The sequence below is a fragment of the Zalophus californianus genome, chromosome 3 (genome assembly GCF_009762305.2).
Source record: "Zalophus californianus isolate mZalCal1 chromosome 3, mZalCal1.pri.v2, whole genome shotgun sequence".
Taxonomy (NCBI): Eukaryota; Metazoa; Chordata; class Mammalia; order Carnivora; family Otariidae; genus Zalophus; species Zalophus californianus.
The window spans coordinates 140,523,974-140,540,766 of NC_045597.1; the positions used below are offsets into that span (position 1 = coordinate 140,523,974).

Below are 16,793 nucleotides of genomic sequence, written 5' to 3' on the forward strand. Positions count from 1 at the left end.
GGACTCAAAGGCCTCAATAGGTAGATGTTCCAGGAACAAAGTGAGTGGTGCGCTGTTGACGTTCAGTGGGCTGTTGATGTTCAGACTGTGGAGGCAGACCTGTTCAGGGGCTTCGAAATCAGTCACCTGACAGTTATCTTACTTCTTTGTTGAAGCCTTCTTTAACTTCTCCATCCCCAAACTTTTTGCTCCAGAGTCTGAACTAACATATCATTTTGTTTGCAAACAGAGAGTAAAAAGAACATTGAAATTGGACCCTCAACCTAAGTTGAGAGACTGGGGTTTTGGTCGTATTTCCAGCACCCATACATTCTACGGCCTTGGCCACAGTGTGAGCCACCAAGCAATGGTTATCTTGGCCAGTCCAACTTGCTTAGGGGCAGATTATTTTGTCTGTGCACATTATGTGCTCGCACATCCCCGGTCCTGATGCAATCCTTTGTTTCTCACCTTTCTGTGGGAGGACGGATGAAAGCAGCAGAGACCCTATTCCTCACGTTGCTTTACTGTTACTGCAGCTTATACAAACCCACCATTAAAAAGCCTGCAAGAGATTCTATTGGGTGAAGAAAGATATTTTGCTTCATAAAATTTCCCAAGACCACTTTTATTTTAATAGTCTCAAAAACCGACGTTGAGAGTAGCAAGTCCAGGATGCTTATAATGCCATGAAGTCAAATATTCTGGGAGAAAAAAAAAAAAACAGGCCCTTTAAAATCTGAGCTTTGTTATCTGACTGAGGTCAACAGAGACAGACCAAATCAACAAGCATGACATGAAGGGCAAATTTGCAATTAAAAGAAGAATAGGGAATTATAAAGATGGATGAGCCCCATGACATGCACACCCAAGTCTGCGTGGCCTTGGCCTCAGATGCCAGAAATTAATGCTTTACTCTTTAGCACTCGTCACCTTTGGCTCTGAACAGAAAGGCAAATGCATTAAAATAACAACAATTAGAACACTTACTTAGCTTGGAAGGCATTGTTGGTTCCCCTGTGGTCAAGGTCATGACACAGGCATCCCACAATCACTGCTAAAATTTCCACCTCGGTCAGAATCTCTTGAAACCCTGCAGTCTGGGAAGAAGGGAAAATGGCACAGTCACTACTCGGGGCAGGGAGGATGGATAAGGTTCATCCTCTGAGCAACAGTCAGCTCTGTTTTCATACTCACATCATTTAGGGTAATGATTAACTGCCATCCCCTTCGATGACAGTCAGTTGGGTGGTCAGTTGCAGAGCCTAAGGTGCCCACAGTGATGAATTAGCTGGCTGTCATGGTGGCCCACCCTGGCACACCAGGACACAGTTCAGACTATTTTGTTCTCGTTTTAGAGAAGAGGCTGCACTATCCAGATACAGTGACAGTTTGGCAGCCGCCCAGAGCAAAATGTGTTTTGTAATTCTACATTGCAATGATGAGCATCTAGTGGTATGAGGAGAAAAGAGGGCTGTGAATTGAGAAGTGAATGCTATATCCATCAGTGGCCACTCAAAGGAAGGCAGGCAAAAAAAAACCACCTTTCATATATACATGTATATTAAAAGAAGCAACTTAGAGGTATCAGATTGCTACATGATAATATTCGAGAAGTTATCTTGTGACTACCTTCATTCATACTAGCTTGGACGACAGATTAAATTTATACAGATAATAAGACAGGGTACGTCTTGAAAACTAGGATTTGGCAGATGATTAGGCAATGCAGACTGAGCATCAGGTGGAGTATTATTGCATGGAATCCTTTTTTTATTAGCCTATGGTAGCATGCTCTTGGGATGCATAGGCTGGATGTGAGATCTTTGGGGAGCAGCATGATGTAATTACAGAACCAAGGTTGGTTGGTTCCTGAGGTCCTTTGGTTAGTTTAGAAGAGGAAGTGAGCCTCTGGAAACACAAGTCTATGCATTTTCTTGACCCAAAGCCTTTATGTTTCCCCCTTTTTACTTAGTTAAGTCTCCCATTTCATTCCTTATGAAAATCTTTATCAGAGGGCAGGAGGAGGGGGAAAGTGGGGTTCAAATTGCTTCCTTTTTCATGTATGTTTTTTCCCCAAACCTTGGACCGATAGATAGTATCTGTAAGACACTCCTTTAGAGCAATGAAAACTTTGTTTTTTAATTAATTACGTTTAGCCCCCAGCAAAGCTGTGTGCGCCCTTTCATTTTAAAATTTGGAGTTGGCTGCTCATTTTAAGTTACTTTTATTTTACTTCAAGTATTACCTGAATAGTTATAAAACAAAAATCAAATCATGGTAAGAGGTTTCGAATCAAAAACAGTAGTCTCTCATCCTTTCCCCTTCCTGACTCCCAAAGGCACTTAATCTTTCCCTAATTTGATAGTTATTTCCTACCATATTTCTAGATAGTATGACCATACTATTAGCACTTGGTTATTCATCAAGTATGTATATAGTCCTCCCTCTGTGCCGACAATCCTAAGAGCTCTCCAACTGTTTCACTGACTTAAATCTCACTACTGCCCTGTGGTCCTAGGAACCACTGTTATCCCCAGGTACAGATGAAGGCATTGAGGCACAGAGAAGCTGGGTAATGTGCCCAAGGACTCACAGCTAGTACGTGGCAGAGGTGGGCAAGCTCCCAGCATCCAGGTGCCGGAGTTTACCCTTAAACACTGATGTCTTGTGACAGGGGAGAATTCTCTTCCCTTCCTCTCTTCCCTCCCCTCACACTCACAATGCAATCCAGATCCACACTCTCTATATAAATATACACAACTAAGCCAACTAGTGTCCAAGGTTTGTGTCCTTTCTGATGTAAATGTTTTTATTTCCTGGAGTTAAGATTTCTTTGAACATCGAAGCCTTCTCACATCCTACACAGCTCTCTAAAGAGTCACAGCATTTCCTCGATGCCTTCCTGTCCCAGGGACCCCCTGCAGTAGCCTGGTCCTGCTCTTTGGTCTGGATTCTCTGTGGGCTGTCAGCTTTCCTCTCCTAGGGGTGACCTCCACGGTCCTGCACCCCACACCTCTCTCCTTCCTCAGTTCCTCCCTCATTTTGCAGGAGCACATCTGCCAGTGGCTTAATGAGAAAGGGTGTTAACTTTGCAACACTGGGGAGTGCGTTAACTTTTGAGGCTTTGCATAATTGAAAATGTCTTTATTTCTCTATTCAGTTGTTAGCTTCCCCTACAATGCTAGCTTGCAACATTTCCACTCAGAATTTTGAAAGACTGCTCTATTGTTTTCTAACTTCTGAAGCTGTTTTTGAGAAGTATATCCAATTCTCATTCCTAACAAATCAGATGTTATTTGATTTTCTCTCTCTTAGAATCCTCTCTCTATCCCTGGGTTTTGGCAACTTCACAAAGATGTGCTTTGGTTTGGGGCTTTTTCCCCCCATCGTTTTGCTTGGTGAGGCTTTTCAACCTGGAGGCTCATTTTCTTCAGCACAATGTTTTTGTAATCTTATATTTTAAAAAATAATTTCCTTTTCACTATTTTTTGGGTCCCATTTGAATGGAACTCCAAGTGGTTGGACATTGGACTTCCTGTATTGATCTCTTTATAGTCTTGTCTCTTCTTTCCCATTGCTCATATTATTGACTTTTCCCTCTGAGTGTCCAGGAGTAATAATTTATAAGCATTTTCTTATTTGTTGCTCCTTTTCTCATAGCATGCTATTCTCTCATGGATGCATTTTCATCTCATCTTTTTGAAGATAATAATTCCTCTGAAGTTCTCTTCTGCTCCTTGATTGCCTGTGTCCTCTGAACTCTTTTTCTCTGTATTTGCTGGTTTCCCTCAAACGCCTGAGAGCCTTGAGCGTCTAGTCATAGAAGAGTAAAGCATTATAATGTTCACCACACAACAGCTCATGGGGGTGGTATCTGTAGATTGCTGGGCCTTACCACCAGGCGAGCAGAAGGCCAGCTGGCCTTTTGTTGGACATCCCTAAATGTCAGTATCTAAGCTCATTTTCTCTGGACTTGCCAATCTTTTGCTTGGAAATGGTGTAAACGTGGGTGTTGGCATTTTGAGAAAAGAGAACTGTATCTCCTCATCTTTGAGAATGTAGACTTTCACTTAATTCTCTCATTTTCAGGGTGTACCTCACCCTAACTTTTCTTTTGCTGGTGTCCCCAAGTCAGTTTAGTTTCTCCAGCAAATATCCTGGTTTCCTGCAGAGGTGAGGGGAAGAGTAGCCCTCTGACTACATGGAGAAGGGGTGGAGACTTGGGGACTCAGTTTTCAGCACCTCCTCACGCTACTTCACCCCACTTTTTAAATTATCTGATGCCTCTGGTTCCTGAGCCTTGATAGATTCTGGGGAGATGTTTCCTTCCTTCTTTCTTTCTTTCTTTCTTTTCTTTCTTTCTTTCTTTCTTTTTCTTTCTTTCTTTCTTTCCTCTTTCTTTCTTTCTTTCTCCTTCTTCTTTCTTTCTTTCTTTCTTTCTTCCTTCCTTCCTTTCTTTCTTTCTTCTTTCTTTCTTTCTTTCTTTCTTTCTTTCTTTCTTTCTTTCTTTCTTTCTTTCTTTTTTAAAGATTTTATTTATTTATTTGAGAGAGAGAGAATGAGAGAGAAAGAGAGCATGGGAGGGAAGAGGGTCAGAGGGAGAAGCAGACTCCCTGCCGAGCAGGGAGCCCGATGTGGGACTCGATCCCGGGACTCCAGGATCATGACCTGAGCCGAAGGCAGTCACTTAACCAGCTGAGCCACCCAGGCGCCCTGGGGAGATGTTTCTCACGTGTACCACTTCCTCTATCCCCTCACCTTGAAGGCACTTGGGTTAGATCTTCCTTTTCTCTGCTAAGCTATGAGCCATCCTCTCTCCATTTTCTGCCTTCATATATTATGGTCCCATAATATATGGGATGTGTATCCATTTCTTGTTCTCCTTGCTTTTTGGGGGTGATTTTGAAAGGAAGGAGTATAAAAGTTTTTATCTGTCATCTCTGTCATCTTGAAACTTTGTTGGGTTTGGATCTTGCTAATAATAAGTAAATCCTGAAAGCCTATCAAATAGGAAATAATTATCCAGAATACTGTGGAAATCAGTGCTGTAATAAACAATAGAACCACACTAAAATTTACAGAGGTTCTGCCTGTGAAAATGTTATTGATTAGAATGAGCTGATGAATTAGAATGGTAAGAATAGGGATAATGTTAAAGTAAGGTAATTAGACTAGAAATTTAATTAGAACTTGAAAGCGAATGCCTCTAATAGACAGAAGATCAGAATCCTGAGTCATTTTTAAGCTATCAGTTATCACCCATTATATAATATGATGGAATATATTTTACTATAATGTTCCATGCAGCCCATCTCCTCCCCTTGCCTCCCTCGCCCCTTCTTGGGAATCCATATGTAGGTCTTAAACTATTTAGATCATGGATACTTCTGAGAATTTGATAAAAATCATGCACCCTCTTCCCAGAAATTATTCTATAAATTTATGGTGTTCAAAGACCATGGAACCCACCTCTAGATCCTCAGAATGAAGAGTCGCTGAAGTCCAGCCCACTCACAGTCACAAACATATTTACCTCTCTCAACCATGATACCTGAATTACTGAAGCAGCACCTATCTCTTGACTGTGATTTAAAGCTGCCTGGTAAATGGTTTCTGAGAATCATCAGGCTTGAAAAGTGTCCAGCTGCCAGTAAGTGTCCACTTGCCCCACCCCCACATCCATCTTCCTTCGTGCCCTCTCCATTCAGACCTCCACTTACCCACGTTGAGGAGAAAAAGTCAACTGCCTGCTGAGGACAATATACTTTCAAAAGAGAACACAGTTGCCATGGAAAGTATACTTTAATGTATTTATCCCATGCCTGACTCTATTTTATTCTTTTATTTTCAAATATAGTTATATATTTTCTGTTCCTGACCCAATAATTATGGGTTTTATTGATCTTTACATTAATCTATTTTTTCACCTGTATTCCCTCACAGTCCATATAAAAAATGTAAAGCAGTGAATACAATATATATATAAGCAAAGAGATAGTCAAGGCATATGGACCCAGTTCTCACATCACCCTTTCCAGAAAAGCCTATGACTACCCTCTGAGCAGACTTCCAATGATCATCCTTTCTTGGGCTAAAACATATGCTGGGATAATCCTATTCCCAGCTACCAGAGCATATAATCACCAGAATCCAAAGAACCCAGACTATTAGATTGATTCACAGGGTACCCTAGGCTACCCAATAATTTCCTATCATCTGAGTCAACATAAGATTTAAACTAGCTAGGATATACTACCATTTCCAAGCTGACCCCGTATAATAATAGTGAATGGAGGAAATCATGGGCAGAGAAAAATGACTGTTGCTTTGTGGCTCTGTAGAATCCAAAAAGGTCTAAAAAACAAGAGCCGTAATATCATCACAATATAGATGGTGCTATAGAGGCTTCGTTCATTTAACAAATGTTGTTAAGTGCTTATTATATATCAAGCAACTGATATTGTGGATAATGATTTCATATCTGAGAAAAGGCTTGGGATAATACTAACAGTATATAGTGCTTAATGTATGCCAGGCACTGTTCTATATACTCCAAATCCATTAACTCATTTAATCCTTATAAGAACGCTCTAAGGAAGATGCTGTTCTTATCTTTCATTTTATAGATGAGGCTATTGAGGCACTAAAATGCACTGTTAGAATGTAACAGAGGTGGATTAGAACTCAGGCAACCTGGCTCCCAAGTGTGTTCTCATCCACTCTGCTATTCAGCCACTAAGGTGAGGGTGTGGGTACAGTTATGCAGCTTTTAAATACTCTTGTGATGATACAGTGTTAGATGACATGGCTTTAAAGAATCAGCTGATGTGTGCTTTATTCCACAAAGGATGTTATGCTTGAGTGGTGATGAGTTGATATTGCAGAACCACTGGACATCTTGCGCCTAAACATGAGCTCGGGTGCATCAAGATATAACTGATCATAAATAGTGACGTGCAAATAGGTTTGGAGAGAAAAGAAAGTTACAGTGGTTTATATGTAACATCCCAACTTTACTCAATACATGCATAGAAAAAGACTGTCAGGACATCAAAATGTTACCAGTAATGGGATCACAGTTGACTTAAAAATTTTCCTTTGTGTCCAAATTCCATAAAAAACATTTATTCATTAGAATGTGTGTGTGTGTGTGTGTGTGTGTGTTTGTGTGTGTGTGTGTCTAAATTCTGTTTTGTTTTAAGAGTAAGCCCATGTTTCATCAAACTTTCCTAGCTTGGAATAAAATAATGACAACCTCACAGGTGTCATTCACTCACTTATTCATCAAGCAAATATTCATTAAGCATTTGCTCCATGTTAGGCACGGGGGAAGCACTAACATCTTGAAAAGTGTCCATTCATTCATTGATTCATTGAGCAAATATTTATGAAGCATTTACACTGTTCCAAGCATGAGGAAGAGAGCACAGAGGAAGATTGGAAAGACCCTGGCCAGCCCGAGGCATGCGGTAAAAGTCCCCTTTCTAGTGAGAAACCATCACAACACTGGCTGTGCTTTGTAGGAAAGACTAATGTTGGAAGAGGTCAGCCACCCCTGCTCTGTTTCTGGAGACGGTAGATTATGGACTGCAAGACCCTTGTCGTGTATTCAACTCCAGCATGGGAAGCTGAGAGAGTGATGCCAGAAATTCTGCCTTCACATTTGTTTTTGCACCTGGTGTCGGAGGTACTGAATGATGAGGGATTTCCTGAGTTCATCCTGTTGATTTCAAGATCTAGCATGTGGTGGACTAAGAGGGAGGGAGTCCAATGATGTACTAGGAATTCTTAATGGTTGCAGAAATTCCAGACTGAAGGTTCTTGCCTCCGAATATTCCTCCGTGGATGCTGACAGCCAGGCACTAAAGCAGAGCCCTCAGTGGATTGGCTAAAGTCGAGGGAGAACACGATTAATTTTTGTAGAGATTTCCTTCTCCCCTTCATCTTTCTCTCTTTCTGGATAAGAAGAGCTCACCATTCCAAGGGGTTTAGAAGAACATGGTTTCTCATGGAAGTGTCCCTCTAGAAGAATCTGCACACCACATCCTTAATCTGTGTCATGTCTCAACTGACCTATAAATGACTTCCAACTTCGAAGTGACGTGAGATTGGGGCCGAAATGCAGCATTTAGACAAGAAACGTTTAGTTTCTGGTTTTCTTAATTTCTGGTGTGCAGAGTGTTGCGGGTCACTGTCTGGGGCCTTTGTTTGATACGTTATTAAAATCAAGTTTACTTTAGCCAAAGAGCACTCTTTGAGGGTTTCATTGTAAATGCCACATACAAGATGCTCATGTCTCTCTGGGAAACTTAGATCTGTGAACAAAAACTAAAGGTTCTATGAGAAGGGGCCATTCAGTCACCCTCCCGATTGAGCACATAGCCCGGTGTGGGTGGATCAGAGCAGTGAGAGTTGTTAAGTCACGGGTTTGGCCTCCACAGGCGTATACAGCAAGCCCAGCATGTTTCTCTTTGGGAATCTGTTGGCTTCAAGATGGAACGGCTACCTCTCAACATACAAATCTAGGGAGGAGGCTGATGGGCATCAGCCTATTCAACTGCTCCAAAGCAATGAGTTTAGGCAGAGGGCTTTCTCAAGCTTTAAGATGGAAGTAGATTTCAGTTGCTTACCAAGAGTGTTTATGAATAAATTTACACTACTTGATGCCATAACCTATCTTCTTTTTAAAACAGGATCCTATTTCTGCCAACCAGGGCTTATGTGATGAAAACACAATGGGGAGGAGAACAGGTATTCACAGCCACAATCCCCTACTGGGGGAAAAAACCCTACTGCACAAACCAGAGCATCTAGATTTAATGGTCATACTCCTTTGGAATTTACAGTAATCTTTTTCTGCCAGTATTTGGGTGTGCTGAGCTGAAAAAGAGGCACTTTAGCCCTATTTTTGAGGTCCAGAGACCAGAACCTCTCCAGCTGTTAGGGGACCACCATCTAGCACTATGTTTACATGTCCCTTTCACCAAAGCATGTAGTGTAACACAAACCAGTTGTAGTTTGCCTAATTATCCATGGGACTAGGGGTAGTTTTGATCAAACTTGCGTCTCTTTCTCCTCGAGATGAATGCAGCCAAATACTGATTTAAATCTATAATGACCCTTCCTTTCCCAACCCAAGAGTTGGGAAAATCTTACAGTCTACATTGAAATACTCTCTCCTACAACCAGAAGCCTCTAAAGGCACTTGTCATCAAAGAGTAAAACCTAAGTCATATTTTGGATATACCGTGACTCTCAACCTCAAGTAATGTTGCAACTGTTTGCCCATGTAAGTCTGAGAAAGGCCAGGGAGCAAAACTCAGTGGTGTGTTTGGTGTAATTGCATATGTTGAATGAATGTTTGATGCATGAAAAAAAAATTGGGTTGATTCCAATAAATTTTATAGAGTTATTTTTTAACCACTTCCAAGACTTAATTTTTAACCTACCTATTATCATAATTTTAAAAAATTATTTATTTTGGAAGGTTAAAAGCATACAAAAAGTAGAATACTTATAATGAACCACCACGTCTTCATTATCCAACTTCAACAACAGGATCCATGGTTTGCTGGTCCTGTTTCATCTATCTGTTCACATGCATTGCTTTGTTTCTTTGTGAGCTAGAGTCTTTCAGAGCAAACCTCCAGCATCGGTCAACACTCTTTATTTCATTCTCAGGACGTCAAATAAAAACTGGCCGAATTATCTCTGCTCTCATATTTCGATAAAATGTGTAAAAAGACATACAAACGGTAGAAGGAAAATTTCAGAATGGATATCCTAATAAGACTCGGGAAAAACACAGTTTGTACTTCAATTTAGATAATACAAGAACTACTTATCTGTGTGCATGCAGCACACACTGTATTTCAAAAAGAAACAAGAAAAAGCATATTCAATTCTTAAGGACTTAGCTTTCAACACTAAAAATAGATGTGCTTTGTGATTTTTTTTGAGGCAGAGATTTTTTTGTTCATGTTTAGAAAGGTAGTTTATATTTTGTGATAAATTACTAGTGAACTGAATATAATACAGCATGTGGTTTGTGAGCACAGAAAATGAGGCAGATCACTTGGTGAACATCAATTGTGCAGAGACAGACCTCTCCAAGTACGAGAAGCCAGGTTGATGAATTTCAAGACTATGAGGGCTCTTCAAAGCTTACCCAAATTTTTATTTGCCATCGTTGAGTCAAAATTAAACACCGGACTCATGAACAATTAAAACTTTTTAAAGCTCCCAACTTGACACCTTGAAGTGCCCATTTCCAGCCCCACGGAAGTGCCATCACTAAGCTATAAACCAGGGAGAATGGAGGCTGTGATAAATGACCACGGCTTTGCTGCTGGGTCTCCCTGACCTGGAGGACTCGGCTGGTGTCATAAAACACAAAGCGACAGATTAAGCAGTTTACCAACACCGTAAAAATCTCAAGAATAAATTCCCTTTAATCAAAAATCCTATATTGTAACAAGGCAGCCCGAGCCCTGAAACCACATTCATTTCCTCACAACACTGTGTCCATCAGCAGGAGCTTATACGCGCCCCGGAATACTGGACATGATTATGTTCATACAGTTTTACAATTTACATGTCCTAAGAAAAATACCCAGCTCTGGCTGATGGTGCTGGAGAATTTATTTTCACTAGGAAGGGAATGACCCATAACTCATGAATTGCAGCGCTTAAAGTGAGTTATGGAGGTTACTCTCCTGTGTGAGGAAATGGATTGGATTATCCTTCTGCCCAATTGTATGTTTGGTTATTAGCGCACCGGGTTCTTAATTATGTGTGGCTTTGCCTTTTTCCTTTTATAAAATAAATGTGGATAAAGGGATTGTCAACTAGAAGCATGGAGTGCTTAATTGGGGCTCTCAGAGGTGGCCAGAGAGAAGAAAAATAGAAACCTTCTTAAATGATGAAAAGGCAGGACTCTTAAATGTAATTTAAGCACAGCATTCAAATTGATTAGTGCCCAGTGCTGATATTCTCCAAATACACTGAAAATCACTCTTTTCCTAACTTGAAAATCTGGCATCTTTAAAGTTACACTGGAAGTCAAGACATACCTACATGAAGATTAAAGAACTGGCTTTTCTAACATGCAGATTTTATCGCATTGTAATGATGACGCTGCCATTTATTTTCAAGTAAATATAGTAGTTACTACTTATATGAAAAGGAAATACAATGTGAAAATGATGTTTGATGATTATAAACATGATTATTGTTTGTTACTTTACTATAGTCAGTTACAGAACAAAACATGTAGCTCTCTCTGGACCTCCCAATGTGACAATCTACAAAAAAACTTAGATTTCTGTTGAGATTAGGATTCTGGTTACTTAGTGAAAATATTTTATTCAAAAATTTAATTGGTTCTAAAAAAATTTTTAATTGACTCTGTCCTTCTTGGGAGGCCAGGGGGGTGGGGATGGTGGGAGGGGAGAGAGGGAATGGGGGAGAGTTCCAATTGTGCTTCTCAGATCTCCTTCCAGAATAAATTTTCTATCTCAAAAAATCAAGGACTTCTCTGAAAATGGCAGATAGCAGACAGCGCATTATCCTCAAGCTGGTGAATAGGATGGATTTTTCTCCCTAAACGTCCCTTCTGCTCTCCAGTTTGAATTATCAATAAAATGACTTGGCTTATCTCTGAAAATAACCTTGTTGACAACACAAATATGGACTTAAACACGCTACCTCCACATTTAAGATTTAAGAAGCCCCCAGTAAATGTCAGGGGGTGTCAGTGTGTTTGCTGTGATACTTGGTTATTACTAGTGTTTAACTGCCATCCCCCACCAGCGCCATGCCGCCTGCACCACCATAAATTTTAATGTGATCATGTGCTCTACTCTTTTCATATCCAGTGAATTCTGCGGGATCATAATATTCTATATGAACCCTAGCTGAACCTTAGTGTGATATGAAGAAAAAACAAGATTTCTAGCAGTGATAGTTGTTCATCGTTTTATAGTTTTTTAAAAAACTGGACACTAGGCAACATGAATAATATTACCCTCAACTAAATCCACTCATTCAAATGCGTCTCTTTTGAAAGAGCCCTACAGGATGCTGGGCATGGCCCAAAGTGCTAATGAGTACATTTATGGGATAGTAAAGAACACTGACTCTTAAGGAAACCTTTTTTTAATCCCCCCTGGAGAATCTGTCAGAACTCATACATCATTTATAAAACCGAAAAATGTCTCCGCAACTTTGGCACTACCGCATACCTTTTATTCCACAGAATACAAACAAAAAAGCAGTCATTTTCCCTATCTGGTCTGCATTGTGAATAGGAGAGATGTGTTTCTCATTGTTCATTATGTATGTGCTTAATGGAATATTTGTTCTACAAGCTTCCATAAATAAAGAGAATTTGTATGATTATTCTTGATCTGCAGGTTTTTATTCCTTGTTTTAGCCCCAAATAGTAACTGTGCTGTATTTATCCAAGGAATTAAAAATATTTGGTAAATTCTAACTACTTAAATATCTCTTTAGAAGCAAGGAATAATACTGGAGCTTTCATTTCTAAATTGGGAATTTCAGCCCAGAGGTGTGGAATAAATTAGTAAGTCATTAGCCGGGTTCCCAGTGAACTAAATTTCCACCGTTTTATATCAAATTGCTTATTCTTCAAAGCAGTTCATTCTTTTCCCCCCTAAAGGAACAAAACCGATTTGTTACCTAGACATGAGGTTGAATACTTTTGCAAAACATAATTCTGAGTCAGTAAGTTTATTTTCCATGTTCAAAATGATTTTAGGGTTAAAGGTTTGGAAGCTGGTGTGTAGATTTACTAATTGCTTGTCCTGTTGTACACGGTGTCATAACTTGCTCAGCAGTGACACACAACTATGCATCTTCCCACTCTCAGAGACAATGGGCTTAGAAAAATACATACATGCACAGATACAAGGTCACATGGAGAATGTTATATTATTCCTGCTAACAGCTCTGTGGGCAAGGCAGTCATAATACAGTCTGACCTGATAGGAGGGGCTTTTTTTGGACACACTTGCTTTGGTGGTGCCTTTTTTAAGGAAAGAGTGTGGGAGTGTGTGATTCATTATCTCCTGTCCTAGAAGAAAAGAAGTACTTTCAGAGAAGGTTGGGAAGGTTGTTTCTCCTCCTTTCTTGGCAACTGGCTGGGAAACTTTGCCTTGGAGCGCCATCTAGAGGAAAACTCAGCATATGTGCGCCATGCTTTCTTGGCTTTGTGACTCAGACGGAAGGAATCTAGTGTCGGTTGGTGTATGGTAATTTTTTTTTTTAAGAGAAAATTCTGTTTCTAACACAATACGTGGAAATAGAATATGAGATAACTAGAATGGAAATATAATCACTGATGAGAACAGAACAGTGAAAGCCCCTACTAGTCTTCAGGAGTGTCTGAAGTGTTAATACCCATTCTTGGAAGTGAGTAGGTTATCATTTTGCCCATAAGCTGAGGTTGTATTCCAGAAGTTAGAACTGATGAGTAAATTAAATTCATTTTTTCTTCACTGATCAAGTAATCTTTTTTCACCTCCGTAATTATTTTCTTAGTTAAAAAATTCTTGTTAACCAGGTTGCCCATGGTCAAGTTGAAGAGACTGCTTGTGTTAGGTACAAAAGTTGATACTTTCAACCTATTGTAACCCTTAGGCAAGTTCAGCAAAATCTAATGAGCAGGAAATAATATCTTTTCCAGATGTGGCTTCTCAATTCAGTCTGAGGGAGAAAAAAATAACATTCACCAGTGTATTTTTTTCAAAGCCAGGGTGGGAAATTTAACAGAGAATTCTCCCCTTTTTGAGCTAGCATTAATACAAAAACAAAACTCAAACCTTCTCACACAGGGCTACTCTTCAAGGTTGCTGAGCAGACTTGCAAAAATAACTATACGCTTGAAATATTCTGGCAGTATGAATACCCCTGTTGTAATAACACAGCTTGAGAGTTCTCCTTTCTTCCAGTTCCTGAAAAGGATCAAGATTGTCTTTTGGAAACATATACTGAAGAAAACTGGGTATGTATTTCCTTTTACTCCTAAGTGCCCTCCCTGACCCCACTGCTCTTGCCAACTTACCCCACCCTGACTATTTCAAGGCTTGTCATAGAAGTCTGTTTCTGTCTTTTACATCTCTAACTTATAATAGCAAGGCCATTCCTTTTTTCCCTTCATTGAACAAGGCTCCCACTGACTTATTTTTGGCAAGTCACCATAAATCCATAGGTTCTCCAAAATAACAGGTTAACAATTTCTTTATTGAATGTCTTCTGTGAGTCAGACACATAAACTCTGCACACAGAAAATGATTCCTTGTCTACTGAGATTTGATATGGAAAAGCAAGATGAAAGTGCTTTTTTTTTTTTTTTTTTTTAAGCAACATTGGCACTTGAACAATTAAGGCTAATAGTTCAAAGCGTCTTCCTCCCTCATTTGCCTGGCCGACTGCTTTCATGGGGTATGTTACAGAAGGACAGGGTCAGTCCAGTTTTTCCAGGCCAATCCGCTTGCTCCTTAAGCGGCTAAGGATCCAAAACAGATGTCCTCCAGTGTAAAAGTGAAGACATTTTGGTCCCATCTTATGCTATATGCACATTGGCGTTTAAGTTAACCTAACACACATCTGTTGAAAACCTACCAAGTGTACGAGGGCATGCAAAGTGTTGGCGAGGCCCTCAGCAAAAAAATGCCTTCATTGGGCAAACAAATGAATGTTGTTGAAAGAATAAGAAATGATCTCTTCGGCCTCAAGCTGCTGACTCTATAGCAAAATTAGCAACCTGTGCCTTAAGATACACAGAGGAAAGAAAGATATGTTGTACTAGACACAGTGCAGAGATAGAAGTAATTATTGATGCTTGGGGAGATAGGGGAAGACTCTGGGAAAAACTGGCATGGATCAGTGCCTTCAAGGATGAGTAAAATTTTAATAGGCAGAGAACGGGACAGATCATTTCATAAGGAAGGAGCAGAACAGTATTTGCTCATTTGGCCAAAGAAAAATGTATATCATTTGGAGTTCCCTATTTTGGGTTTAAATTTCAGTGTGGGTACAAAGATGTAAGGTACTTAGATTTATGCTATAATAATTAAAACTTGTATTCTTTTCTATTTTATATGGTAAATATGTTTATACATACAAATATATGTACATATGTATATGTCTACATCATATGTGTATGTATAAAACCAAGAGGCCAGAGAAGCCAATATATTTAAGCCAGAAAACATTTTACTTGATTACAGTTTAACAGTATAAGTGGAAATAAGGCCAAAACAAGCCTTATTTCTTGCCAGTAAACGGAGATGAATAGAAGATTTGGTTTCAATCTTTGCCACAAACATTTGCTGTTAGTTTAAATTCCAAGGCTTACCTCTGGCCAGTGGCTCTAACCATCTCCAAAAACCAGACTACCACCTTCCCTGGGTGACAGCCCCTAGAACAGAGATTTTAAGCCTCGTGTGCCCCTAAGCCCTAACGGCATTTGCTCCTACTTCTTTCTTCCCTTGCCTCCCTGGGCATCTCACAGATAAGCGCTCTTTCAGGATTTCCATGTTCCCGTGGGTAATGTTCACACGCCCTGACTGTGGCTTTTCACCAACCGAGAGAGTTTTATCCAGGGATCCCTTATGTTTTGTTACTCAAGCCCCTGTCCTCTGCAAAAAGATTACTTTGAAAATCCAAGCATTTCTTTTGTAAAAAGAACTAGTTTCCCAAGATAAAACACTGAAAAGAGGCTCAAGCAATCATGCCAAGACTACACCTGCTTCAAGGTGTCAGCGATTTTACTGCTTCAAAGCCCAGAAATTGTTGTGAAATATATACTCCCATATCCAGGGCAGGTAAGTTCCAGTGTAAAATAAATCATGTGGCAATTTGTCAGAGAAATGGAAATGTGAAGGAGAAGGCCTCTAGGTCCCTCCAAATGACAGATGACCTTCCACTGCTACCGAACACACTTACTGTGAGCATCGCAAACATCAGTTGGCACACGTTGAAGGCGTGTCTCCAGTTGTGGTACAGAACCATTCGATAATTTTTCCTCACTGTCAACAGCCACCTACACAGTGTCTGAAATGGGAAGGGAAAGGTTGTATCAGGCGGTTGGATGTGTCTCCAGTGGGCTGTTACCAAAACGATGCCTTATGTCTGAGTCATCTTCACCACCCAAAGTCCTTCCACAAACCTCCCAGGGTTCTCACGGTAATCCCAGGAGGTGTGCAGGCTGAGTAGTATCATCCTCAAGTTGCATTTGGGAAAGCTGCCTACCATGTTGTCCCAGACAGATCGCCTTGTCAGAACATCTTACCTCATAGTCAATTTTAAATTTCTGTACCATCCCCAGCTCCATGAACATCCGGAGAGCAGCTGTGATCATGGCGTCAACATCAAGAGAGAAGTCATCAAAATGTATGTCATCGATGGCAAGTTCTGACACCAGAGGGACGTTGGCTGCCTACAAAACAGAAGACAGAAGTCAAGCCAAGTTTACCCGCTTTTCCAAAGCCCTCATCGTGCTCTCTCCTTTCTTGCTTATCAGACGTGCCACATAAATCACACCTGACCTGCACTTACACTCCGATAGAGCTAAACTCTGAGCTGGAAATGTTTTTTGTTTCCGAGCTGCAAATGCCCCAAGCAAATGAAGAGGGTGGGAGGGGGGAAGGGAAGCTATTCTGAAGGAAAAATATACACACTGGATCTAGTCTGCAGAATTTAGAATAAAAGCTGTCTAGTTTACTGAAACTGCAGTCATACAATATATTCTGATGCATATTACAGAGCACTAAATGCAAGAAACATCT

At 40.3% G+C, this 16,793-nt stretch overlaps 1 protein-coding gene across 1 annotated transcript in view; it reads right to left on the minus strand.

The window, feature by feature from the left end:
* Window positions 1-16,793, minus strand: part of PDE11A (phosphodiesterase 11A) — a 387,294-nt gene that overhangs the window by 75,144 nt on the left and 295,357 nt on the right. Inside the window, exons 11-13 of the mRNA XM_027589688.1 lie at window positions 16,298-16,444; window positions 15,952-16,059; window positions 970-1,079 (exon numbers count right to left, since the gene is read on the minus strand). Of these exons, the coding sequence (XP_027445489.1) occupies window positions 970-1,079; window positions 15,952-16,059; window positions 16,298-16,444 (365 nt within the window). The remainder of the gene's footprint in view (window positions 1-969; window positions 1,080-15,951; window positions 16,060-16,297; window positions 16,445-16,793) is intronic.